Source organism: Apteryx mantelli, chromosome 4, assembly GCF_036417845.1.
Source record: "Apteryx mantelli isolate bAptMan1 chromosome 4, bAptMan1.hap1, whole genome shotgun sequence".
Classification (NCBI taxonomy): domain Eukaryota; kingdom Metazoa; phylum Chordata; class Aves; order Apterygiformes; family Apterygidae; genus Apteryx; species Apteryx mantelli.
The window spans coordinates 60,432,268-60,458,803 of record NC_089981.1 but is presented as its reverse complement, the minus strand read 5'-3'; the positions used below and the strand labels follow the sequence as shown (position 1 = coordinate 60,458,803).

The 26,536-nt window shown below is 37.0% G+C and overlaps 1 protein-coding gene across 1 annotated transcript in view; it reads right to left on the bottom strand.

The window, feature by feature from the left end:
• The window catches only part of NPAS3 (neuronal PAS domain protein 3), a 644,696-nt gene that overhangs the window by 536,661 nt on the left and 81,499 nt on the right, over positions 1-26,536 (bottom strand). Inside the window, exon 2 of the mRNA XM_067295593.1 lies at positions 22,508-22,597. Within this exon, the coding sequence (XP_067151694.1) occupies positions 22,508-22,597 (90 nt within the window). The remainder of the gene's footprint in view (positions 1-22,507; positions 22,598-26,536) is intronic.

The window sequence follows — 26,536 nt, the reverse complement described above, 5'->3', positions numbered from 1 at the left end:
CTTGTGACCTACATTAAAAACTGCCAAGTTAATATGAACGAATTACCAGTTAATCATCAGAGTAAACAAAACTCTATTAAAAAATTGAAGTGCAGTACTTACTACATTGCTAAACATTAATGCAATCATCTACACAAAAATCATTATCTTTTTTGTTCTTTGCTCATTAATAATCACACCCTCAGAAATAAATATTTTGCATAAAATTAACATACTATATTCATTTATACTTCTTTCCATTTTTAAAGAAGAGTAGCAGATTTTTGATCTCTAATATTACAGCATATATTTTATCCAGGGAAATGACTGAATGCAAAGACAAGTTTTTTTCTAATCCATGCTCTCCGTGTTTAATATTTTTCTACTGTTATTGAAATTTAAATTGAAAAAGCTTGGTATTGTCCACAGCAGAGAACTAGTTCTAACCACAGTATGCCTATCACTAGCAAACTAAAATTGAGGCCCTGCCCTTGGCCCTGGGGCTTAATCTCTGAGTAATGCTGGAAATGTTGTTCCATGCATGGATTAGCAAATTAAAAGAAGTTACAAACCTCTTCTGTGACTTGTCTAACTCCTGCAGTCCCTAAATCATCATCCATAGTTACAGCTCTAGATGTAGGTTTTTTGAAAAGACATAGGAGAAAGAAGCAAACAGAAAGAAAAATTTCTGTTTAGCTACAAATTAGAGCTACTTTTGCTAAAAAACAACAGCAACAGCACACATGCACTAACATTTAATTTAAAATTAACAGATAATATTAAGAACTATTAGCCAATTCCTTTTCTTGTATATAATTGTTTTTACCTCATTTAAAAAAATAACAAAGATAAATATCAAGCTAAACCTGGAAATTCAGCTCATAAAGACTACTAAATAACAAATGAATCTGAATCTTCTTTCCAGCAGTGTTGAAAAGGTATGTTTCAGTTGAAATTTCTTGCAATTTTGTTTACATCATAGCATTTTAATGCAACATTCAAACTGTATAGCATTTTATATTGCACAATAAACAAGCAGTGCAGATGCTTTTATTAAAACTTAGATACTTATGGAAATTTGATCTCAGAATAGATGCAGCTATACTACATGCCTATTATAGGCAAATATCTATTTAAAACAGTGACATATATCCCTTTATTTTAGAACTTTTTATTTTAACTATTCTCAATAATAGAAAAAAAATCCAGCAACTCGTAAACAATATCCACTGAAAAGAATTATGCATTTCTATCTTAACAAATAGTAAAAAGTCAAATAATGGAATAACCCTAAATGATCGCTGAGTATTTGAGGGACTGAAGATATTCAGGCAGCCTAATGTTATGCATCTGATTTGTTTGTTAGGGAGGATACATACAAAATATGCCAAGTTATCCTACAGTGCTCCTGGGATACTGACTGTAAATCCTTTTTACTTGTATATTTAGAAACACAAATTTAACATTTCCAGGGAAATTTGCCCAGCATCTTAATATTATTTAATTCACTGTTCAACTTGCATTAGAAGAAACCAGTACATTAAGTGTTAACATTTGTTTCAAAATTGTTCTGTAGGAAATATGACATACACTTCTTTCTCTATTCTCTTCTCTATTCTACAGGAATTCCAGCCTAGCACCAATATATACTAGTACCCAGCCCAAGTTTGAGGCATGTGAAACACCAGCATCATCGTGCCATAGTCATCAGACAACAAAATCTGCAGGAAAGGAAATGGATTTCAGCACAGCCGGTGAAATACCCTAGCCATTCTGTTCCCTTGACTTTTCTTGCATGAAGAAATCAAAATCTGACTAATGTTACACGGAGAGCATGCAAGTGTGGCTGGAAGTACTGAGAGCCCAACGGGAACATGGTCTTTTCATTAGCGGTGCGGCCTCTCAGGCCATGTACAAAAAGCAAGGATTAGCTTCCTGGGGTGGGGTGGGGGTTGGGGGGAAAGGTAATGGAAACGGGTAATCCTGCAGGCTGACTCTCCAGAAGGCTCAGGACAAGGGGATCTCCTTCAATTTCCTGACACTAAAGGAAAAGAGCAGAGATCCCCAATGAGGCTGTAACCAGGGGAGCTTCATTAGCTAATCAGGAGCTTATAGAAGGGCTAGTTTATGTTCAAGATAGACACCCACAAGCGACTGCGTATAAACGCTGTAAGTAAAGCAGTTCTTTGCGGGCTTGAAAGCTGTGTATGCTTTGCCTTCCTCAGAACAATCAGATTTTGAGCACTGATTTTATACAGTGATCACAATTAAGAGTTCTTTCATTGCCTCTGACAAAAGTAACACATATTGTTTTCCCCCCTCTCATGTAGTTCCAAGGAAACAAAAATAGATGGAGTCTGGTGGCAAAGTTACAAGCAAGCAAGCTGAGGGATTCAACCAGCTAGTTACCTATCTATGGAGTAAACTAGCAAAACTCAACCAGGATTATAACCTCACCAGTCTTTTTGTTCACAAATATAAGTCCTCTGTTTTTTCCACTTCCCTATACCTACTGCTTAGCTTATTTATATGAAGGAGCATGCAGTATTCCTCTGAAGCACCTTGCAAGCAATGAGAGTAGGAGCCAAACATGCCACACAGTTCTGGAAATGTATTTGCAAAACAGACCTGGTCTAACAAGTACCCACAGTTTCTCCATTCTGTTACACAATTATGCTTCTTGCCTGACCTAGAGGAACCACTTCGGGATCAGAGGGCAATTCAGTGTCCAAGCCCACTCAATCACCGATTTTTTTTTTTTTATGAATAGTCCACCAAGGGTCCCAATTTGTGAGAACTGTGATGATGGTTTTGCAATATGTACATCTTTCCACTAGGAAGTTGAGTGGGATCACCAACTCATTTTACACAGGCCATCCAAGAGCCATCAGATAATAATGACTTTTAGTTTCCACCCACCTGGGCTACATTCAAACTGGTGACCTAGAGGTGAAGGTCTCTGTATGCCATTACCAGACCCTTGAGCCATTTAGTATCCTTGTGCAGTAAGTTTTTCCCTGCAGCATAAAAGTCAGAGACAGTAAAATCTGTCTATATCTGAAATCTGTTCTCAAGTTCATGGTCAAACCTGTTTGATGCAAGTACATAGATATGAATTTTAAGATATTAATTTATATGAATTTTTGGATACTAATTTGGCTGAATATTTTTAAGTCAATACAAAAAGACCTGCACAAGAAGAAAACAGATAAAAATTAAAATACATAATTTTGCTATAAAACCTGAAATTATTTGTTTTTATAAACCAAAATTAATTATTGGTATCATTACATCTCAAGTCCCTGCATGCTACCAATAATATGAATAAAGTATCAGCAGGAATTTGAGAAAGTGCTCATAGTAGTTCAAACAATATTAGCAGTTTTACCAAACTATTAAAGCATATCTATTTTTAATAAATGAAAAGCAGAACTACATGTATATTATGTTTAACATTTATTTCTATATTCATATACAGTGTTTTCTGTTTGCTAGTGCTAGTCTTTTTAATACACAGTTTAAGATACTAAGAACTGTAAATTATCTTGTGTGTTAAATATGCCAAGTACTACAGAAGTGTTAATTAATGTATTAAAGTAGTTTTTAGGAGAAGTGAGAAGATATTTAAACACTATGAGTTTAAACCATGAGTAAATGCACATGCATTTTCAATGAGTTTAACAATTTATTAAAAACCATCCTATCTAAAATAATATAAAAGACTATTTAAAAAAATAAACATACCATATACTATGCTACGTTAAAAATACTTTCTTTCCATGCAACATTCAGCCTTGAATTAATCAGATAAAGATGAAAGCGCAGAATTTTGCCAACAGTGTTTCTTACTAAACTCACTCGGTTATGCCTTTCAGCTTGGTATATTTTATATGAAGGATATCTTGTTAAAACAACTGTTGAAGGCAGGTCATGTCATATCAGCCACACACGATACCCTATGGGAGCTCAAATGTTCCAAAGTCTATGTTAATATAATCCTGCCGCACTATTCAACTAAGAAAAAATAGCAGTTTCTCAGTGACATGTAAGACTGTATATAAGTACTGTATTAGCTATAAGTCTTCCAGAAATGAGGTAAAGCCATAGCAAGGATTATACTGAATCAATTTAGGAAGGTAAATATTGTTAACAAGCACCATAAAATAGCCTAGTAGATGATTCTAATCTCTATTTATCAACTAACAAGTAGACTGCACTTCTCAATGCAACTTCCAACAATATATCTATAGGACAACAATAGCGTCTGGCTCAAGAGACCAATGCAACCTCTCAACAAGGGGTTTGCTGCTTGCTAATATAAGATTTACTATGCAATATGCCACATGCTTCACAATCCTCTTTCAAAGAGGTTTTAAAGAAATGTGTGTGGCTTTTTGCCTATCTAAATCTTTGGAGTGTGGTTTGCCCTGGTCATAAAGACTAAGTACAACTGTTCAAGAATTCCAAAAAAGATTTTGGACAATTTCTTATAAAGATATAAAGTACTGTTTATTGTAGGATTTGGAACCTCAAAAGCAACACACTTGTACAGTCATTTAGCTTTTGCTGAAAAAATACAACAGTGGATCTGATAGAGCTACTGGAGTTTATGGATCCTTTGCCACTCCCCTATAGGACACCCAAAATGGACTGAAAACTTCTTTGTTACAGAGAACTGAAAGGTGGAGACAGAAACTGTAATGCAGATGCTTAAGAATTTTAGTAGGCTAGTCAAGTATGGGTCCCTGCCAAGAAAGTCTGATTTTGTTTATTATTTGGGCTAGACCCCAAACCACTTTTTTTTTAATTAAGAAAAAAAGCTAAACAACAAAAACTTGGCAGAGTCAATTCTCCTGTTTAACCAGGCCACTCAGCGGGCTGACATTCAGCTTTTAGACTGTATTTTTCAAAATATTTTCTCTTTACTGACAGAAGCTGCTATAAAAAATTTGTCTCAGCATCCAGCTGGTGATTGACAGTAGGGCCAGAGAGACTGCAGTAGGCTTAAGCAAGGGAAAGGAGCATTAGCTGTGCCACAGTGGTGAAATAGTATGAGCTTTATAAGCAGTGATAGGGAGAGATAAAAGCACATTCAGGACACATTTCTGAGACAAAAGAATAAAAGAACACTAATGATGCAATAATAGGCCTGACATTAAAAGGAAACTCCAGAATCACAAAATAGATAAAAGCAGGAAGAAAGGTTAAGACAACTCCATCCTGCTTTCTAAAATGTTTCAGTGGCAAAAGAAGCATAGTCACCTTCTGGATCTGAAAATCCTCTACATCTTTCAGCTTACTGGAATACCTGGGATCCTAAATGCTGAAGTCATAAAAAGCTGTGTTTTTCCTGTCTTTGTTTCTCTGAGATTGCAATTTTTAAACCAATGAAATACTCTGTTTCTAAAGATAATTATTTGATTCCAGCCCCTAACTGGAGTTTTACCAAAATCTTGATGTATTCATCCAAAGCTCCACCATAAGCACTCAGCAGTGAGTATAAGCTAAGTGTTTAAATTTGACTTTAACACCAAGTGTTAGAGTCTTGGGTCAGATTTGAACATTTCTGCCATTTAAAAGCCTTGTCACTGCTGTCCTAAGGAAGGAGGAAAGCTGTATTACATCAAGATGAAATCTTACCTTAGGCAAAAGAAAATAAAAGAGTCACAGAAGTCAAGAAAACAGTGTTTTATTTATGACCAGCAAATGGGTACCGGATTAATTTAAGTGTTCTACTGGTATATCCCTGTGTTCCACCTAAATCTGCAACCTATAATGGTATTAGCTACTAGTAAAGTCAGACTATTTAAATCTCTCTGTGTTTTCTAGAAGGATATAGAACTCAAAAGCCTTTTTTTCTTTCCAGAAATGTTAATTATCCAGTATTATACCTACAGTCAGCACATGTTCAACATATCTGACTACAAGACCCATAAAATCTGAACATTAAGCTGGCGCACAATGGATCTTCCCCCTGATGCATAACACTAACAGCCTTGGAAGACTCCTTTCCACTTATCAAGCTGATGTGTCTGGGTTTCCCTATGTCTGTGAGCTTTTAAGGCTCTTGTAGTCTCAGAAAACTACAGCACTAGCTTTCTTTATTTCTCTGGCACAATTCCTAGGCATGGGCTTTCCTGGTTATCCCTCCACAACAGCCTGCTTTATTCCCTGGAGACCAGTGCTGGCATTGTTCTCCAGTCCTCAAGAGCATAAGCAAAGAGTTCTAACCCCTGTGGTTTTGAGCTCACCCCTTCACGGTACATAAAAGTTGAAGAGAGAGAGATATACAGACTTCCAAAAGGTTCCAAAAACAAGCACCCTTCACTTTTGCTAACATACAAAGCTATGGCTATTTGTACACGATACACTTCTCCAATTCCCATCACTTTTGAGATTTGTTGGGGCTTTGACCAGAGCACTTTGGGGATCCCAGAGCTCCCCCCCTTGCACTTGCCTCTTCCTCCTCACCACTGCACGAGCCAGCCTCTGCCTGTGCCGTTCTCTTCAGCAGTGTTTATTCTGCCTCCACTGACTTTCAGCTAACCAGGGACCCTGTTCCCCCCTTCCTGCACCTTGCACAAGCTCCATTTGTCTCTGTGTTATGCATTCTTCCTTCCCAAGTCCATTGAGCAAGTCTCCCAGGCTCTACAGTTTTAAAGACTTAGAATCAACATGTGCTCTCTTTTTCCTACTGCTCTGAGCATTCCTCCTATAGGCATGCTCTGAATCAAATGGGAATGATTTAAGGAGTACCCATTGCCTCAGGTCTGAGAGACACGCAATGAAACCGTGATGGCATACGGCTAGTTTCAGATGCATCAAGTCATTCATTTATGCAGCAATATCACAACCTTGAACCTGAACTTGTATGTTGTGAACAGCCAGATCCTCAAATTGTCATAATACTTAAATATTCTTGAGTCATGTTAAATATAATTAACTTTCCTATTGTATATGTTTGGGTGTCCCTGAATGTATATGCACACCCATATGTACAAATCGAACTCATTCATATCCGCAAATGTAATTAGCTACTTGTGACAAACTAGTCACGTGACAATCCCCCCTCCCATACCAAAAACATACATACAGTAAAAGCATCTTAAGTAACTAGGTCTTTACATAGCATTTCTAAGTTACAAAAGATGAGCCTCCTTCCATCCCAAACGTTCTTTGGTCTATATGCTACAGATATTTTTAGAGAGACTTATTTTACACTGTATTTCGTTATACAGCTAGGCGGAGAGAGTCTGAAGTAGACAGAAAACACTACCATTCCAATTAGACACACTCAAAGTGTGTAAATGCAAAGTGGCTTTGCAAAGTGCAAGTCAAAGGAGACCAGTCTTATGGCAACTAAAGTATTTAAAGATAATAACAGCTACCATCTGATAAAGAGCCACATATCTCAAGGAAGGCAGCTCTTATACTGAATTTAATATAAATCCAATCTTCCTTGCACAATCTGGGAAAACAATTTCTGGAAAAAGTTGCCTGATTATTCTGGTATGAACTGAAAACCAAAAATGTGGCCAGTGCTTTGGAAGCAAATGGAATTTTTGTCAAACCACTTTTCATTTTCATGAAATACTAGTGAGCAAGAAGAGCGGTTTGTTGTGTTTTAAGGACATAAGAGACTTCACATGAAAAAATTGTATTCAAGGTATCCAGATTTTTTCTTAGCAGTTCTTGACAGAAGGTGGGGACATGGGCAAGGCTTTTAAGAAGGAAAAAGGCTCAAAGAAAACTCATGCACTGGTCGCTTGTAAAAACTGGTATTGCATAGTAGAACGTATTTTTAAAAAATCCTCTAGTACATATACAAATCAGGTTTTTTACATTTGACTAAAACTAGGTTAAAGAAAAAAAGACAAGTATGATTTTCATATTTGCAATCTGCTTTCAAATACATCACTAAAAAAGCCAAATACCAAAATGTGTAAGTAATAGCATGGTAGTTCATTCTACCACAACATTATTCTTCACCAGTGTGGTAAATTACAGTTCTGACCTAAATTTTCATATATTTGAGGGGATTTTTTATTACCATATAATAAACATGGTAACACCAGTATTTATGTTTTAACTAGTATTTTTGAATCCCTTGCATCTAAGACCATAATCAAATTATGCATTACAGTTCTCCAATTACCTCCCTGGTTCATTATATCTACCTGGTTTTCCCTGACAGACGCTGTTTGCACTGCCATCTGGAATGCGTACTGCGGTCTCCAGAACACAAGCCTCAAGCCAGGGGAAGCTAAGTACATCGTTGAAAGTGATGGGCACATTAAAAACAGTACCAGGCACTGAGCTACCCAAGTCCTCCCGACAGATCCACAGCGCCTTCGCCTGCACTCCACGAGGAACGACGTTCCTACCCATCTTCCTATGGCTGGGGGTTAAGTAACAGCGAGTACAACCACTGATCAAGGAAGCTATGGGAATATCAACAACCAAATGGGAATATAGGTTAGTGGTGGGGAGATGTTCAGTATCAAAACAAACACAAAGGGGGAGAAAAACAGTAATTTCCTGTTTATAGTTACTACTGCATTTGGCCTAAAACATAATAATTTTCTGTATTTGATGTGATCTCACTGCTTTTATGCAATATGCAGCATCCATATCAACTCTGCATTTTTCATTCTAATGCAGATGTAAAATTTTGCTTGAAAACAGCAATAAAGTGCTGATATTTGGATGCTTTGGATTTGGATCATCCAAGCTGAGTTTACTTATCTGTCAGTCAAAAAAACCCACACATAATAGTCAAAGCAAGCTGGACAGCGAAGGCACACAGTACTGGGGGTACAAATATGAGAGGTATGATAACCAGCAGTAAGCAATTACTTATTTGAGATTTACAAACCAGGCTTATATAAGCATGTGAAAAAGTTAAAACAATATACAAATGTTAATCTGGATGGAGTTCCATCCCAAAATGAATTTTAATACATTTCCCAGCATCACCTCTTATGAAATATGTATGAGTAAACAGATGAGCCTTACCCCATGCCTTCAGAGGGAAGGCGCCTGGAACCTGCAGAGGAGCACTCCTGCAGCAGAGGCATTGCATTCGCAATGCCCCGCTTCCCCTCTGCACCACCTGACGTTGAATAGCATTTTCTGCAAATACTCTAGCTTATTTCAAATATCCTAACAGCACATGTTTACAGAGCGTTCATCAGCAGCCAGGATTGAAACCATACAACAGAACAGTGGTGTTCTCCAGTAGCAAGTAAAAGAAAACAAGAAACCTCCCCCTTGCAACCTTGAGCACATAGCTGCCATGCCTGCAAGCCCTGTATTTAGATGCTTGCAAGGGCTGTACGAGCCAGTGCTAACTGTCATCTAAAAAGCACTCTGTAGAGTGCAGAGCCTCTTTAGAGTGCCTCCTTAAACTGTTGCTGGTGAAAGGGTACTTATCCTAATAAAAGCCAGTGCATTTAAGGGTCAGCCAAGTCCCATATAAAATAATCTTCTAAACATCTGTGAAACAAGACCTTTATTCACCTTTCTTATGAATTCTCAAAAGATCCAGCTGAGAGAAGACTCTCCCGAAATTTAAGGGAGAAGAACTATTCCTGGTTTTCAACCTAAAATAAATGGTATTTGGTGCTAACTAGAAAAAACAAATGAATAGTTCATTGGTTGGTCAGCTGATGACAACATTGCTTAGACTGTTTAACTCCTGTGAAGCGTATGTTGCTGCAGGGGTGTATCAACGTATCTATGTAACACAGGCAAAATAAATTTGGGGCATACAAAAAAACCAGAAGAGTTACTGTAATAGTTGATATTCTAAAATGTACTTCATTCAGTTTAGTGACAACGTCAATAGTTAGATTTCATTTTAGCCTCTAAGAGATAGCCTAGGCCTAGAATGGTTGACTTGCTCTTCTTACATCTCACAGAAGATCTGTTTATAACTTTAAAGTACTTAGGGGAGAGGGTGTGTGTAGGGGGGGAAATCAATAACATTGAGAAACGATCTAATGAAGTTGCCTTAACCTGTTTGGTAAATTTAACGTATTTTGCCTGTTACACAGTCCTGTGCTCCCCTAAGATATGAATCTACCAGCTGTGAATTTTACAACCATTCAGAAGTACTCTTTGATGGATGATTATCTGATGCTATGCCTTTTCTAGCAATTTCAATGCCACAGTTACCATTGATGCTGATGCATGGTCTGCATACATGCCTGATACTCCCCAGGGTGATATGAATCAGAACTGCCTCTGTCTGTCATGCTGGGTCCAGCACATAACATAGCCATCGTCAGTAATCAAGCAGCAATGCAGCACTTCTGAAAGCATGCTGCTACCCCTGGAAGCAAGAAAGCCTCCTGCTGTGATAATCATAAAATGCTCTCTTAGTCTTAAGATCTAGGTGTTGCCCAAAGCAAGCAGCAAGGCATAAAACTTAGTTAGCTAAGTTATGATCATTAGGTTTTTCTCTTCAATTTTGGTCGAGGGAGTTTTGAAGGTGTGGAAAAATCTCAAAATACTTTTGCAAAGTTTTCATTTACATTGTTTGATTTCAAGGCAATCTAACTCAACCACGTGGGAATTACTATGGATAGCATTGTCACAATTAATCTGGCAAATCACACCATCATGCAGGCTTCTAAGGCCACTGTATATGAAATACGTGAAACAACTCAGAAGACTGGGTTTCTCACGCATAATTCAAGCATACAATAATATCTCCTAGGATGAAAACATAATTATAATAGGAAAAAAGGATCGTTTTTTAAATGCAGTGCAGGTCATTGGGTCTCTTTATCCCAATAATTATTCACTACAGAGTCATGGAACAACCAACATCCTTTTCTTTTCTTTTTTTTCTTAATACAATAGAAGTCTAATTATGTTGAGCTTTGAAATTAAGAAGAGTGAAAAGAGTGAATGACTAAAATCAGATGAGGTCTGCGTTAAGAGCATTTTGCTAATACAGAAAACTAGGTATACCACAGTGGCAAAGTACTAAGCACATAATCAGCTACATCAGCAGAGGTTTGCTTTGGACTCATATAATAAAATATGACCAAAACAAACAATATCAGTAAAAGAACAGTTTTACAAGTGAAACAGTATCTGCTATAGAAGTGACTGCTGATGCAACTTCGTCCAAGTAGGATATTGCACCACTTAAATACCTTCAATTGACCAAGCTATATCAAAATATAATGTAGACCTGACTAATATTTTGCTCTTTCCAATCCTAACTCTGAACTAAGATATTCAGTATTTTGTTTAAATAATTTTTCATTTTCAATCTCTATTGAACAACAACTGCTCAATTTAACTTGCAAAGTTAGCAAAATGTGAATGTTCTTTTTAGGATAATATTCAGCCCCAAATGCAAAGCATGGCAGTGCTCTTAGGACAAAGAAAATACTGCTAGACAAAGCAACAGTGTGCCCTATACCAAAGGACAGTTATGAAATCGGAAAGTCAGTGGAAATGGGCATTAGATTTCCACTGCTTTATGAGCTCTATAGATTCCAAGTAAAAATATATATTATCATCATTATATGGCTTTCTGAGACCCTCACTATTGCCCAGAAAATACACGAAGTAAATAAATCCCTTTCTGATCTGTAGCGTATACTGTTTGATACCTATAACATCAGCTATTCTTCTGTTTGTGTTTCATTAAATATAAATTATTATTTTATAAACTTCAGAGTCAATTCCCTTTTATGAATCTGCTTGTTTACTCCTTAACATTATTGCTATTAACTATTTATGTCTAAACAAGAAGAACTTAAAACATCTACGATATTAATCAATCAATATTGATAACTGATTATATAGATTACCCATTGCCTAGCATAAAGCCTAATGCGTGCCTACGACCCTGCGGTACTCCCAGCACGCTGCCCGACAGCCTGGGAACTAGTACGCTACCAAACTCAGCACACTCCATATGCAACTGGTTACACAAGCTGTTTTTCCTTTGCCTGGACTCTCTGCATGTGCATCACAAACTCCTCAAAGTAGAGTACCAAAATTGGTAGATCTGCCATGGAGGAAAGGGGAAGTGCATCACAGCCCCTCTCGCCCTACTGCCACCTCCACATGGAGCAGCATACACTGTAGCTTACATGAGAGGAAATGCAGCAGAAGGGACAGTGGTAGTGTAGGAGATCCCTCTCCTGCCCTGTGATTACCTCTGATCTTAGAGGCCTTCACAGAGCTACTGTCCTAGGCATGCAAGCTTGTAACCAAAATTTAGTAAGGGAGAGGAAAACTGCACAGGACACCTCTAGGCAAGGATACGGTTGTTCCATATATATAAATTCAGCAGCCAAAAAGCTCCAAAGATGTGTATGGGCCCTGGCTGCTAGTCAGCTGTGGAGGAGCCACACTACAATGTCACAGACAGCTATGGACAGGTACATGAAATTAATTCATTCAACTGCTGCTCAGTTCCCCACAGTCCATTTAACTGATTTTTGTGCAGAGATAAGGGAATTTCACCTTTTATATAGATGCAGCTGGAAAGACTTTATACACAAATTATTCCCAGTACACCACACATACTCTAAATAGTGCATCCTGATTAAATGGTACATGATACAGCATCTTAAACTACTCTGCATCACAGTTTGCAATCTCAAAGATGGCACAGACCCAATGTCACTTATGAAACAGTAAGACAAAGTTCAATGCAACTATAATGGGGAAAAGGTATCTACTTTTATCAGTTTATTCTTGCTCAATGAGCAGAGAACTCTGAAGTGTGACAGACTGTGTCCTTCCTTCTTGTTGACCAGATTTTTTGCTTGGTATTTCTGAGAAATTTATTACCTCTTTACCAAAAATTAAGTGCAAAACCTAATTATATCATCTTTGGTTCATATGCTATTTTGTTTGTTTGGAAGAAAAAAAGATTGGTGTTATACATAAAAATGACATGAATTACAAATTTCCACCTTACTATTGCACTCATATTAGATAGAATTATGCATTATACTTCCATTGTCTTTTTTCCTAAAATGATCGTATTTTCTTTATTTTCACTTTTGTGTGTGTGTGTGTGTGTGTGTGTGTGTGTGTGTGTGTGGCTTGTGTGCACATTTGTGTATATATGAATGTGGAACTTGAAGACTATAAACACCAACTTCGCAAAAGAAATGTTGTACAACAAAATTATTTTTACAAAACATAATGCAGGTCTTGTGTTTTCTGTAGAGCAGTCTGAAGTGGTGCTGACTGCCAAGTGTTTGGCCATTTTCACTGGAGCAGTATTTCTCTTATGAGGAAAACAAACCAGCATAGATGTACTTTAAGCCAAGTAAGGCTACTGCTATTGTGAAGGAATTTTAGCAGAAAGTCACAGTTTTGCCATGGATATGCCAGAGGTTTAGTGATATTGCTGTATCTGAATGTGAAATATCAGTTGTTTCACTTTCATATCATGAAATCCAATGTCTAAATGGAAAAATAAATATATGGATAAACAACTACACGTAAACCTTTAATAGAATCTAAGAACAGTGCTGTGTAGCTTTGTTAAGTTGCCAGCAGGAATCAGAAAAACTCTTGGGGAGCAGAGGGAAGGGAAAAAGGGACAAAAAGTTAACCAAAAGCTTCATTTCTGGTGAACTCTAAACTTTTATTTCAATAAATCATAGTGCTTCATTATTTCATTATTTAATCTTCTGGCCATTTTAAAAGTAGATCTAGTTCAAAGGAAAAGCATAATTTAGAAATGAAATTAAAAATAATTCATTTGGAAAAACCTAACATGAAAGGTTTCAGGTTTTCCAAAAACAATCCCCTTCCCCTTCTTTTTGGATAAATGCATTCACTGAATTTGCTAACCATTTGCAAATAATCTAGATTTGCTTCCCCAAACAGCTTTTTTTTTTTTTTTTTAAGTGAATTTACTATTAGCCATCCTTATGGAGGACACAAAAATTTTCAAGGGAGAACTGTGTTCTCTACTTCGATGGCACCACTATGCAGAACAAGCCTTACATTACTTTAAAGAAAGGCTGCTGCCGTCTCATACTGCTGAAAGTAAAGGGCATGTGCTCATGACTGACTGCCCTTTTTGGGTTCCAACTCATCAGGCAACCCTAATCTGCTCCCAGCCATTAGAACCAGCAGCTCTGAAATACAAATTATGTCTACCCCTAGTACTCCGTGCAGGGAAAGAGCTCCTTGAGCCCTTTATTCCCTGCAGAGTACCTGTGCAGAAGAATAAATCAGGGATGTGAAAGAAAACATAAAATCCTTGCTAGTAAAATTTGCAGATGACACAAAAGATAATAAAACGGTAAATACCAAGGAGTTGTTAGTTCTACAGATTGCATGGCAGCCTGGGCTTACCTGAATAAGATGTGTTTTAACACAGCTGAGCACAAAGCTGTCTATCTAGTAACTAAGAACACAGATTCCAAATAAAGACAACGTAATGACCCAGAAAGAGGCATATGGATGAAGGTGGATAACCAAATTAATATTACCGACAGTGCAATACACTGGCTAAAGCAGCAAATACAATCCTTTGATGTGCAGGCAGGCAAATACTGAGTGGCAGTAGGAATAGGTTATATAAATCACTACCAGTGTTGAGACAGAGACTCTTTTTGTTTTGTACAGTGTGTAATAATGTAGTCCTGGTTTATATCTGGGGTCCTTAAGAACTACCACAGGAATAACTGATGGACTATACTAGTACTATAACTCCATCCTCAACAAATGTCCACTCATCAAAAAGCACAGTCATAAACTAGGAAGACTTCATCAAACAACTGCAAGAATTGTTCAAATTCTGGAAAACTTGCTATTCCTAAGAAAAGGAATAAAAAAACCTCTGTCAAAGAAAAGGATGAAAGGTCAACTGGTCACTGTCTATAAATACCTAAATGCAGGGAAAGGTGAGGAATATCATGAATATTAAAGGACTCTCCAGCTTCTATATGCTGGATTTGGCTATGTCTCCACTAAGTTAGAAAACTTCAGACTAAAAATAAGGTATCAATATTTAATAGAGAAGGTAACTAACTATAGGAATAGTTCATCTAAAAAAGGGAGGATTTTCTTTCACTTACAGTCCTTATATCAACACTTTCTTTCTAAAAGAACTGGAAGTTTTTAGATTGAGTTATTTGGAGCACTCCTGTCTTGCACAAGAGACCAGACTACACAATCTTAACAGTCCTTTCTGGACTTAAAAAATCTATGAAAGCGAGTCAAGCATGGTGTTTTTCTTTCAGTATATATACATCTGTGTACAACACAGTTTTAACTCAAGACATCAATACATCATCTCATATTGTTCTTTTAAATTAAAAGATGGCAAGGAATTGGAGCTTTACTTTTCAAAAACATACCTAAAATGCTCCAGGATAGCTTAGTTACTTCAACCCATGGCGTTTACATGAGTTTCACTGCAGGTATTTGATTAACTACTTACATTTTGGAAAAAAAAAACTCAATTAAAGTTTTTTCAATTGTGGAATGTACATATAAATCATTAGTAAAGGAGATTAAGTTTTCTTGCTCATTTTTTTCCCCACAAGTAATATTTTGAATATACTTGGCACTGATGCTTCTTTATTTGTGAAAAGCAGACGGTTACTGAAAGAACAAGGGAAAAAGCAAAGCCTTGATGAGCACAAACAGTAGCTCAGTCACAGATAATTTGAATTGATCTCTCCATTTCTGAAAACAGTAACATGACTTGGGGCGGAGGGGGGGGAACCTTCATATCTGAAATGAAAATGAGATGCAAGAACAATTTCAGTTCAATATCAAATGCCATGTCTTAACAGCTTAACAGGGAATTATCAGACTGTGAATAATATTCCAGTCAAAGGGTGTGGTCATGGGACCTGGAGACCCAGTCAGTTCAGGACAGTTTGCATGCAAGACAGCAAAAGGTAATTGCCTAATTGGTCAATTGACCAATAGTAAATTCACTTCAGGATTTAACTCAGAATAGATATTACAATTAGCTACTGCAGAGCTTAAATGGGTCTTCAAATTTTTTATTGAACTATAAACAGAAGAAGATTTTGCAGACTTGAATAATGTGGCCCTTTGTTATTCAGTGGAAGAAACTTTTCAGGTAACACGTAGACCTGTCCCCTCTTCTCTCTACAGACCAGGTTCCATTAATCTCAGAGTAAAATTTTAAAACCAGTGTAGCATCTAACTATGCTAGAATAAAAATATAAGTATGGTAAAGTTTCTGTTACTGAAAAATTATATATTTGTGTGGTATTCTCTCAAACACTCCAATCAGCCGAGAATTAGATATTCAACTTAATGTTGGCCAGTGATCATTAACTATTTTAAAGTGACATAACTAACCTCAACTCTTATCCAAAGAAAGTACACTCTCATACCTTACATGTAAGACCACCTTGAGTTGCTTTTGGATTTGTTTTAAATATAGTTTAGTATAATTGCTTAGAGGAAATAGAGCCAAAATTATAGCTGTATTTATGCTAGAACCTACACTTTCTTCAGTGGAGACAGACCAGCAATCTAATTTGAATGCTGATAATCCCCTACAGGCAGGTGGATGCAACTAGCCCGGAAACAGCCCAGCACAGAGAACCCAGAGATATGCTCCAAGCTACACAAAGGTGAGAGCAGAAATAGGCAGCTGTGACTTGGGGAAAGTTCTGCTAGGCAGTGCTCACACTGAGGTTATAACAATCAGGTGATTTACACTGAAAGGCCTGACAAATGAGTTAGCAGTGGCTCCTTTGGCACATGCCGGTAATCAATAGTTTTCAAGAAGTCGTCAAATTTATAGAGAGGAGATATCTAGATTCTTCTTCAAATATACCTATGAAATTCATATTGCAAGGAGAAAAATCAAGATCTGAAGTGAGAGAAACACTACCCCCCAAAAAATATCTACTGTACAGGAAAACTAAGACCTCCTCCTTCCTGACGTACTAGTGTAAATTTAAAGAAATGGCACCTTCTTCAGCATGAGGACTATACCCTGCAAATTCTTAGATTAACCCCTAAACATGGGACACTGAAGTCAGTGTTGGGGGGTGGGGGGGATTGTGTACCCTCCAGCATTAGTTTGAATGGCAGTCCTATTTTCTTATGTGCTACATAACACTTGTTTTTCCTGAAGCTAAAAGAATACTTTCAGATTCCTGTAACTTCTCCTCAGCTATGCGATGTCAGATGAGTCGTGATATACAGAGAAAAAGACTGATAAGTCTCATGTTTTTCTGAGCCAGTTTGCATGTTACACCATTGCTCAGAAATGGAAGAAGGAAAAAGCTACGGATTTCTCAGATATTATCAACTTCTCGGTATCGCCCAAATGAAGGGACTGACCTGAACCAGCATGCCCAACTGCAGAAAAAACAGCAGAGGTTTTTTTTCTCCACTTTCAAGTTGTGATTCTCCATCCGAAACTATTAGCTCCTCCTGTGCAGGTCTTCTACTGCTCTGTCCAAATTGATGAGCACTGCAGACCACTTCAATAACCCTCAGGAGTCCTTTATCTTCCCATGGACAGTTCTCTGTCTAGTTGAATTCCCTGATTAGAAACCTTGGTAGAGCTATTTGGCCCATTGAAAGGTTTATATTCTTTTTTGTGTTGTCTAGCAGGACCAGGAGATTTCTTGGGCACACAAAGCCATTCTGGTTTTGTTCTATCCATTAAATAAACAAGGAAATCTTAATTTAAACCTTAGAGACTGACAAGAATGGTTTAGCCTTGTGCCTCCTTTTCTCATTTGTAAAAATACTTATGTTTTTGAGCCAACATACAGTTTGAAGGGAGCATATTTTGGTCTGGTAAGTTTGGATGTTTTGAGCATTTACAGGCTTAAGATGATAATGTGCATATGACCAAGCTACACCTTCCAGGAAAAACTGCTTCACTTCTCAGACTGAAATCAATGAGCCTTCTGTTCTATGCTCATTTCACTAACTTGCAGAGAAATGAAAGAAAAAAAGAGCTAATAGGGCCATAGCTGTATTTCTGGGACTTAAGTACAAGATGTTTTCCTTACATATTTATTCCATGATCTCGATTTCAGAAGAAATACCTTACCTACTCTTCCCTATTCTCTTTACTTCTCCTGAAAAAAGACTCGCGTTTTAAATCTTCTTAACATGGGCAGAAAGAAACGAGGAAGATACCACTCTTCCAACCTTTCTTTAGAGATAGCGCACAATGACTACCAAGCTGGCAATTTTCCCCTCCTGGTCCAGGTGATACTTTGAAGGGCCACTTTATGAATGGAGTAACTTCAGGCCAAGAACAAAAAGCAGAGATATCCTCTGCTTGTACACAAGAGAGACTCCCTGCAGACAAGAAAAAACTATTCTTGACAAGTTCCTTGTAACTTAGCAACAAATAAAACTGGAGCATGGGCAGGGAGCTGGGCTCCACTTGGACTACCTCTGGAGATCTTCTACCTGTCTTTGTTCACTATTTGATGCTCCATAAAGGTTTGCACAATGGGGCAAGGCAAACCATAGGTGTCTGAGCAAACAGAAGAAAGGACTTTCTACCTGGGCAACAAGGTAAAACCTTGGCAGTTCTGTAATGATGAAGTAACTAGAACTGAACAGAAGATATTTCTTTCTACTGTCAATTTTACTTTGACACTTCCAGAAGAGTCTGAACCTTCCTGGCTATAGCTCTGGGGACTGAAAAAGAAAGGAGGGAATATTCAGGAGTTGATGGACAACCACATTCCAGGCCAGTGACAGGTCTTTGGTTTACCTCCATAGCTCAAGACATACAATCTACTTCAAAAAGCAAAATGGTAAAGTCTTTTAACAGCGATTGCTGTATTTTCAGTTATCACCACTACTGAATGCAGAAAGAAACTAACTGTTTTCATGCTTACTTTAGAGCTGTTTTCTTTAAAAAGCATATTTACATGCTAAACCATTTAAAACAACATAGACCCATGGTCACTGAGAAGATGGTTGGTGAAAAAATGCCCTTTTTTGCCCATACCTTTTGAAACTATGTACCAGACAGTTCCAGGTGAGATATCTAGTGGTACCAACGAGACTCGATTGTAAACAGATCATGAATAGTCTAGCATGATCTCTATTAAAATACTGAATATTTTGCCTACATTATATATATTATGCTAAAGTAATCATTGGCCCAGCTCCTTACGAATTTGTACTACAAAAGCTTTTTGCAAAATTTGTTTATTAATCTACACCTTTAAGAACTCTTACAGACTGTTCTTAGTGCATTAGCACTAAAATTTCACTAAATAGATTATTTTGCATATTTGCCAAATGCTTTCTGAAAAATATTTTTGAGGTTGAATGTCAGGACATGATCTTTTCAAATTTTTACAGAAAGTCTCAGAATATTTGGGTTTCAACTGCTAGGTAATGTTGCGCAAAATATCTTTAGTAGGTACATAGGCATAAATCCAAAGTAGGCTCTCACTGTACATTTTTTTCATTTTAAAATTAGGTGGAGAAAAACCTATCAAGCTCTGAAGTCCACAGTTCTGTATTCTGTCCTACTCTGTGCAGGCCATGCCTTTCTTTCAATTTCTTTAGCCTTAAGAATTCATAGTCTGCTGTTTTACAAGAAGCCCAGAAGTTAACCTACAGGAAAAAGATGTAGTATGCGCTACTGTAATATGTGCAGTAGTATGTAGTATGTAGTATGTACTGCCATGTAGCCTTTTTCCATCCATCCATCCATTCTCCCTCCCCTAACCAAACGTGGAGAGGCATCCCTCTCAGCCTGTGAGAAAGCCCCATCACTCTTAAGTCCCATCACTTAAAATGAAACTCCTATCAAGCAAGAAGCCTCACCATATGCACAGTGCACAGACTCACGTCTAGTAGGTGACCACACCATAAGATTATCAGAATTACAGTGAATGAATATTAGCTAAACAACTCTCTGAAAAACTTCAGGACATAAAAAGGACCTTAAAATGTTTATGAAGCAACACAGATTGCCCATATTTCTACACTGCTGTCAAGTACATGGTAACGATTTGTATCTTTAAATTAGCTAAGTCTGGCGCACGTGGCAATGGAGCTGCAGCAGCACAGAGCCAAAGACCTGAGGCTGGGCCCATAGCCAGGGTCCCTGGTAGATGGCACAGCCCACGCTGAGCTCCTGCTGCCACACGCTACCTTCACGGCTGCGCTGCCCCAAGCACCTAATTTAAAGCTATTGCTAATATGACTACTCAAGCTGCAGTCTTATCTCCAACTGCAGTGTGTAGGTATGCACTACCTCACATAAAATACATATTTCTCTAGCACCAACAATTGACATCTACTTTGTAGCATTAAGGCATAAACTTTAAAAACATGATGAATATAGCTTGATTTTTTTTGTTGTTGCCTCATTTAGTGAGAAGTTTTCAGGAACTGTTGTTAAAACTTTTATGTTATTAGAAATAAACCACCATGGGAAACAGTACCAAAACCATCCATTGGGAAGAAGACAGAAAGTGTGCCTCAGAGAACTTAAATAGCAGAGAAGTAGCAAGAGAAAACTCCACTAATATTAGAGGAAAAATCAAAAAGCACTTTATATTTTCTGGAGAAAGACATACCCATTAGTCTTCCAAAACAATCTATGCTTTTTTACAGGTGAAGTGAACTGGGCAATAATATTTTAAACAATTCCTATAAGGAATTTCAGGTATGACAAAACAGAAGTCAATTACAACACTAATGGTTTCATTACCTTTCTGATTTCTGGATTTTGCCTTTTTTTTGAAAAACAATTTAGACAATGTCTACTTGTAATTATATACTTACTTTTAAGTAAGCACATACTATTCCATTTTGGGGTTGGGACTCCTAGCTGTTTTAACTATACTGACTATAAACTTTATTGAATTTCAAAAATTAAGATAATCAGGTATTCTGCAGGTTCTGGAGTGAGGCCATCACTCTATTTAAAACTCAAGACAAAGATGACAGGCTCTTCTACACTATGCCAAGTTTTCTTATTTCCACAAATAGAGTTTCTAAATCATGAAGTTGTTCTAAAAACTGATATAAAAAGCACACAACAAATCTGTTTCAAACATTTAAACAAATGAATACATTTTTACAGTTACTGAACGGAGGTGACAAGAAAAGTAAAAACCAAAGCTCTCTGTTGACATCTAAAACCATGCTACATCTAGACTGCTTTGATTACCTGTACACTGCCATTATTTGGCAAGGTGGAGTGCAAAGGCATCAAAAATTCAAAAAGTGCTCATCAGAAATATTTATAAATCAATATAAAGCATGAATAAATAGTATCTAACAGCAAAAGTAGCCATTCAGAGAAAAGCCAAGCAAGAAGTCAGATTTTCTTTTTGGCTTACCAAGTAATATTGACGCTGTAATTATTCAGATAAGTCTATATTTCTCTTTTCCTCTCACTTCCGTAAACCAAAATGAAACTCTTCGTTTAATCTGAAGTACCAGCTTTTCCTGATATGATTGTATCTATTACTAAAAAAAGACTGAGCAAACAAACAGCAGGCTATGGAATAAGAAGAGGGAATGAGAGAATATGACCTGAAAAACTACAATGAGTATTACTGCCTTGCCAAAAAAATATTTTGTTGCAATGTAAATACATTTTATTTTTAGACGTTAATGCTTTTTGGAAAATGAAATCTGTTATACACAAGATGATAATGATAATACTGAGACACAAAGCAAGAATATAGTTGGAGTATAAAAAGTAACCACTAAGTAACACAAAGCAGTTTCAAAATCCAGTAAGATAACAGAAAATTGATAATGCATTTGCAATATATTAATACAAAATAATTTATAATATAGCTGTCAAATATATAATTTTCAGTTCTATGTGGAAATGTATTATTAAATTCTTACTACAGTAAAATAGAAACTTTATTGATTGCAAAAGTAACAGAAGTCAACCATGTTTCATTTGCCTGCCCTCAGCAATAGCACTTTGTCAGAAGCACCAGTAACAATATTTAGTTTCACACAAAAGTGGGCTCTGTTAGGGCAATGGACAAAGGCAAATGACTGCAAAGCAAGAGGACTCAGCTTCAATTTAACTGTCCTGTAAGGTACATACTAATTAGCTGCAAAGCTATGAAATCCTAGCTAGCATGTTAAGTCTGCTACATGACAGTATAATTTGACTTCTTAAAGGATTATGCAAATTACAACTCATCATTCCATTACATGACTGAAAAAAAGTGACAGCTAATTTATACATAACACACCTTTCAAATCCCTAAGATGTGAAGCACCTGTGCAATATATTTTGCCTAGATTTTCTAGTGTATACATTCTTGTTTATTGCACTATACAGAAGCATACCTAAGAGATTTAATAAACTCATAGTTTTTTTATTTGCTTTTTAGCTTTTAGAGCACAATTCTAAAGAATTAAACAACATATTTCTGTGCCTGCTTTAGAGGTTTTGCACGTAAGTAGAAGTATACGGTTTCAATACATGTGTAATTTCTGAATAGCGGGAGAGCACGAGCACTAAGTGCACGAGCTAGAGGTAAGACTCACACAGATTTCAACATACTTCTGGTAGGTAGATTCACAGTAGATTCCGTCATATCTGTAGATTTTCCTACATTCTGATTGGTTGGGTAGAGGATGCTGGACAGTTATTCTGTAGAGGTATCAAAAACAGATATACATGACTAGAGATTCTCTACAGGTAACTGTAATGCAGGACAATAAGGATGTTGAAATTGATTTTTTTTTTTTAAAAACATCTTTCTGATCTCTTTAAATCAACTGAATTGCGCACATAACATCCAGAGTTTCCACTTTCTGAAATTTGCACTGAGAGTAAACTAAACTTCAGTTCTCCATAAGAACAGTATTTTTTTCCATTGAATAAAAGTGGAAGAAGTAAAGAATTTTATGTACTGAATTGATACTTTACACAGTTTGTGTATATAAAATAGTGCTTATAAAATTGATATTTATCACTTTGCTGTTGCAGTCCTCCCTCAGGTTGAACATCCATTTATATCAGCTGGGAGTTTGTCCAGGCAAGGACCAAATAACCCTCCAATTTAAAATGTCAGCAGCAATTCTCACATTTGCACAGAATGAGGATAATGTGGCATTGCAAAGACTGTGATTAAAGGTGCTCAGCACCAGCTGAATAATGCCATATGTTCTCAGATCCACTGAAAGGAAATGCAAGTGATTGGCAGCAATCAGGAGTCGCGCAGCATCTTGTAAAATCAGGCCCTAAAAGATTTGTCAATCATTCTATTATTCACCCCCCCCCCAACTCCCTTGTTAGCAGAAAAATATAATTTGTCTATAAAAATTCAATGTTGTTTTAAATATATACTTGGGAATTGCACACAAAACAGTACCCACCATTTTTTTTCACTTCTCTGGGATTAAAACCACATTTTAGATGCTTTTGTACCTTCCTCAAATTAATAATTTTGTCCCTTTTAAATAACTGTAGTTAACTAAACTATAGTAAGTGTGAATCATTTGACAAATTTTACAGGGTTTTAAAAGGTGGAATTTTAGGCTGTGAAAAGACATTAATATTCCTATCAATATAGGGTTTTTTTCTTGTTTTACTATTAAGTTTGTATAGCTCTGAGCTTGTCTTTTTAAAATCAGTTAAGTATTTGTTTCAACAGCAGTTTGATCATGGAGATATGAGAAAAACCTGAATATCTTTATCCTTCAATAAACTTTGCAAGAAAATTGAAACCTTTAAGTTTTCTACTGTAGAAACTGAGGGCCTTCCCCAATAAGACTGCATGACTCCCAGTCATTTTAATGGGGGATCTGGTTTGAGCATGCCTCAGCACTGTTTCGGCCCATGTACCTGGTCTCCTCCTCCTGCATCTTGGCTTCTGGAGGAGAAAGAGACAGCTACGGGGTGAAGACATGACCAAACATGCACCCAAAGCCATCAGTATTCCTGGATTCACTAATTAAGACACTGCCAAAGAAACTTATCTATTGTGATTCTCAGGGCCTTAAGTTAGATGCCTAAACACCGTATGCAATGTATGAGGACAGTTGAGTAACTTAAAATGGAATTTGCAACACGTGTTATCTGCAGGAAGCCATACAAGCTAGTAAGAAAGAAATCCAGAAGAGGTTTCCTCCATCCCACTCCCACCTGAGACACAAACACTGCACCTGGCCACACAGAAACGCTTATGTCAAAGTGAATGCAAGCCTTTATCTTCTGCACACCCCCATATCCTGGGGTATATGACTCCAACTTTAAAGCTTTCGCCCTTCTTTTGAAATGAGATTAGAAAAGGGATGCTTTTTATACACTGTTGGGTGGCTAAAGCTTCAAAAAAGACATGAGAGAACTAGGCTCTCCATGCTTTGCAGCTGTTCAGCTGAGGTTCAAAAGTACATTCCCCACCCTCTCCAAAGATGACCACTGACTCCTGGATAACAACTGTTCAGAAGCTTGGGACACATTAACTCCTCTTGCTAAAATGATACCACCAAAAAAAAAAAAAAGAGAGAGAAAGAGAGAGAGAAAGAGAAAGAGAGAGAGAAGCCAGGATTCATCGGATCTGTTGCGCCAGTGAGCACATCATAAAACACTCAAAAATGCATAAGCAGCCCTTGCAAAAGCTGTCAGAATCCTTCCGAGATGAGTGCCCTCATCACAGGGCTTCAGAATTATGCTCTTTCTTCCACTGGTTCTGTGGTCAAATGAACCTTGAATAGTAATACTGATTATTACTATTACTTGAATAGTTGAACAAGAGGAGTGGAATATGGCTCACTCCAGAAAACCTTTATTCTGAAATAGTCTTGGCATTCTTCTGGAAAGCAGAAGAGATCAGTTTAAACATCCTTGTGATGAAGCAGGTCCTAAGCAAGCATTCACTGCACCAAAGAACTGTAGAAGAGTTGCTCTTAGCAGGCTTTTTTTTTTTTTTTTTTCTTTTCAACAATCTGCTCATTTTTTAAAAGGGGTGACAGACTCAAGTCCAGAACAGAACTTTGGACTTTGAATCACAATCTCACTTTGCATCTAGACAGAATTAGATGTTAAAATCAAAGACAGGGAAGAGAGAAAATATGCTCTTTTTTTTTTTTTTTTTTTTTTTTAACTAGGTAGTTTATGCGGCTCCATACACAGCACAGCAGCTGTTGTGAATCCCATTCTGAGGCTCATAAGTTTTCCCTTGCACTGCATAGGGCTGGATTCCATCCCAGGACCCAGCCCTTACCCAATATTAGCTAACAATTTTGTTTAAAGAGTTATTTGCCTCTCCTCCATTCCCTCTCTACTGCAACAAATAAATAAATAAATGAAATTCATACCCCAAAATGCTGAGCCAAATAAGACATCAGTGTAAATCTCTTAAAATCCCACTGACTTCAGTGAGATCACATGGCATTTGAATTAGCACAGAACGGGGTCTATTGTGCTTAACCTGAAAAAACAGTCTTGAGCCACTCTGGAATATATTTTCAAGTGCACACCAGGTTTTTAGCCATGCAGCTAATCACCTAGAGCAATGCAATGAAAAAGTATCCTGTATTTTCCCATATGATATTTGTCTCTTATTGTTAAAGTTCATTTTAGGATCTTAAAGGTATTTGCATAAATGGATTTATACGCTGAATACAGACTATGTTTGCATTTTAGGTATTTAGAAGATGCCTACTACTGTCACATCTGTGCCCTCTATGTCCTGTATTTTAGCTGTCATTTAATAAACTTACATTTACAATTAATAATCTTCTGATAACAATGAGGCTGTGGGTCAGAAATGAGTCAGAAATTAAGACTACCTCATAGAATATCTTAATCAGCACTCCTTACTAGAAAAGCACATCAAAACAAGTAGTAAGAATTGCTGGTTAGGATCCAAAGAAGTTTTCCAAGACAATCAGTCTTATATTTCATCTCTAAAAAAATTACTTCTGGACAATCTTCACCAAATTAATTTTGCTAACTTGTTCTTTAGCACGTTATGTCAACAGATAGAGTATATATCTCAGATTCCACATACAAAATTGATTTAGCCCAAGATAAAACTGTATATTGGCTATTTACTCTGGGTATTGTATATTCCTGTTCTATTTTATGCTTTTGAATTGATTTCTTGTATTTTTCTCTGTATTAAAAATTAAAGCACTGAAGAGTATTTGAGTCTGATCAATTTGCAGTGGTTAGCTCACCCCAATTTCAGCTGAGTTTTGAAAGGTTTGAAAAACACACCTATTCACATATAAGCTTTTGGACAGAGTAAAAGCTGTCACTTCGCGATAATAAAGGCAAAAACGAGTTTACAGTTATAACTATCTGACTCTCTAGTACAGAAGGTTATTTTCCAAAGAAGCTAGAAACACAGCAGACAGAATGCCAGCAAACACTAAAAGAAACATCCTATTTCACTTAATATTTGTACCTTCCTTTCCTTGCTGTGTGTGCTACAAGATGACGACGCTGGGTGCACTCTCTCACCTGATCTTGGTTTTAGAGGTTGCATAGTTTCCCTCAAAAGTTCTAAAGTATCATCTCAAATATGAAAGGACTATAACCTGCTGTGCTTGCAAATCAAACAGTTCATCTTCATATCTT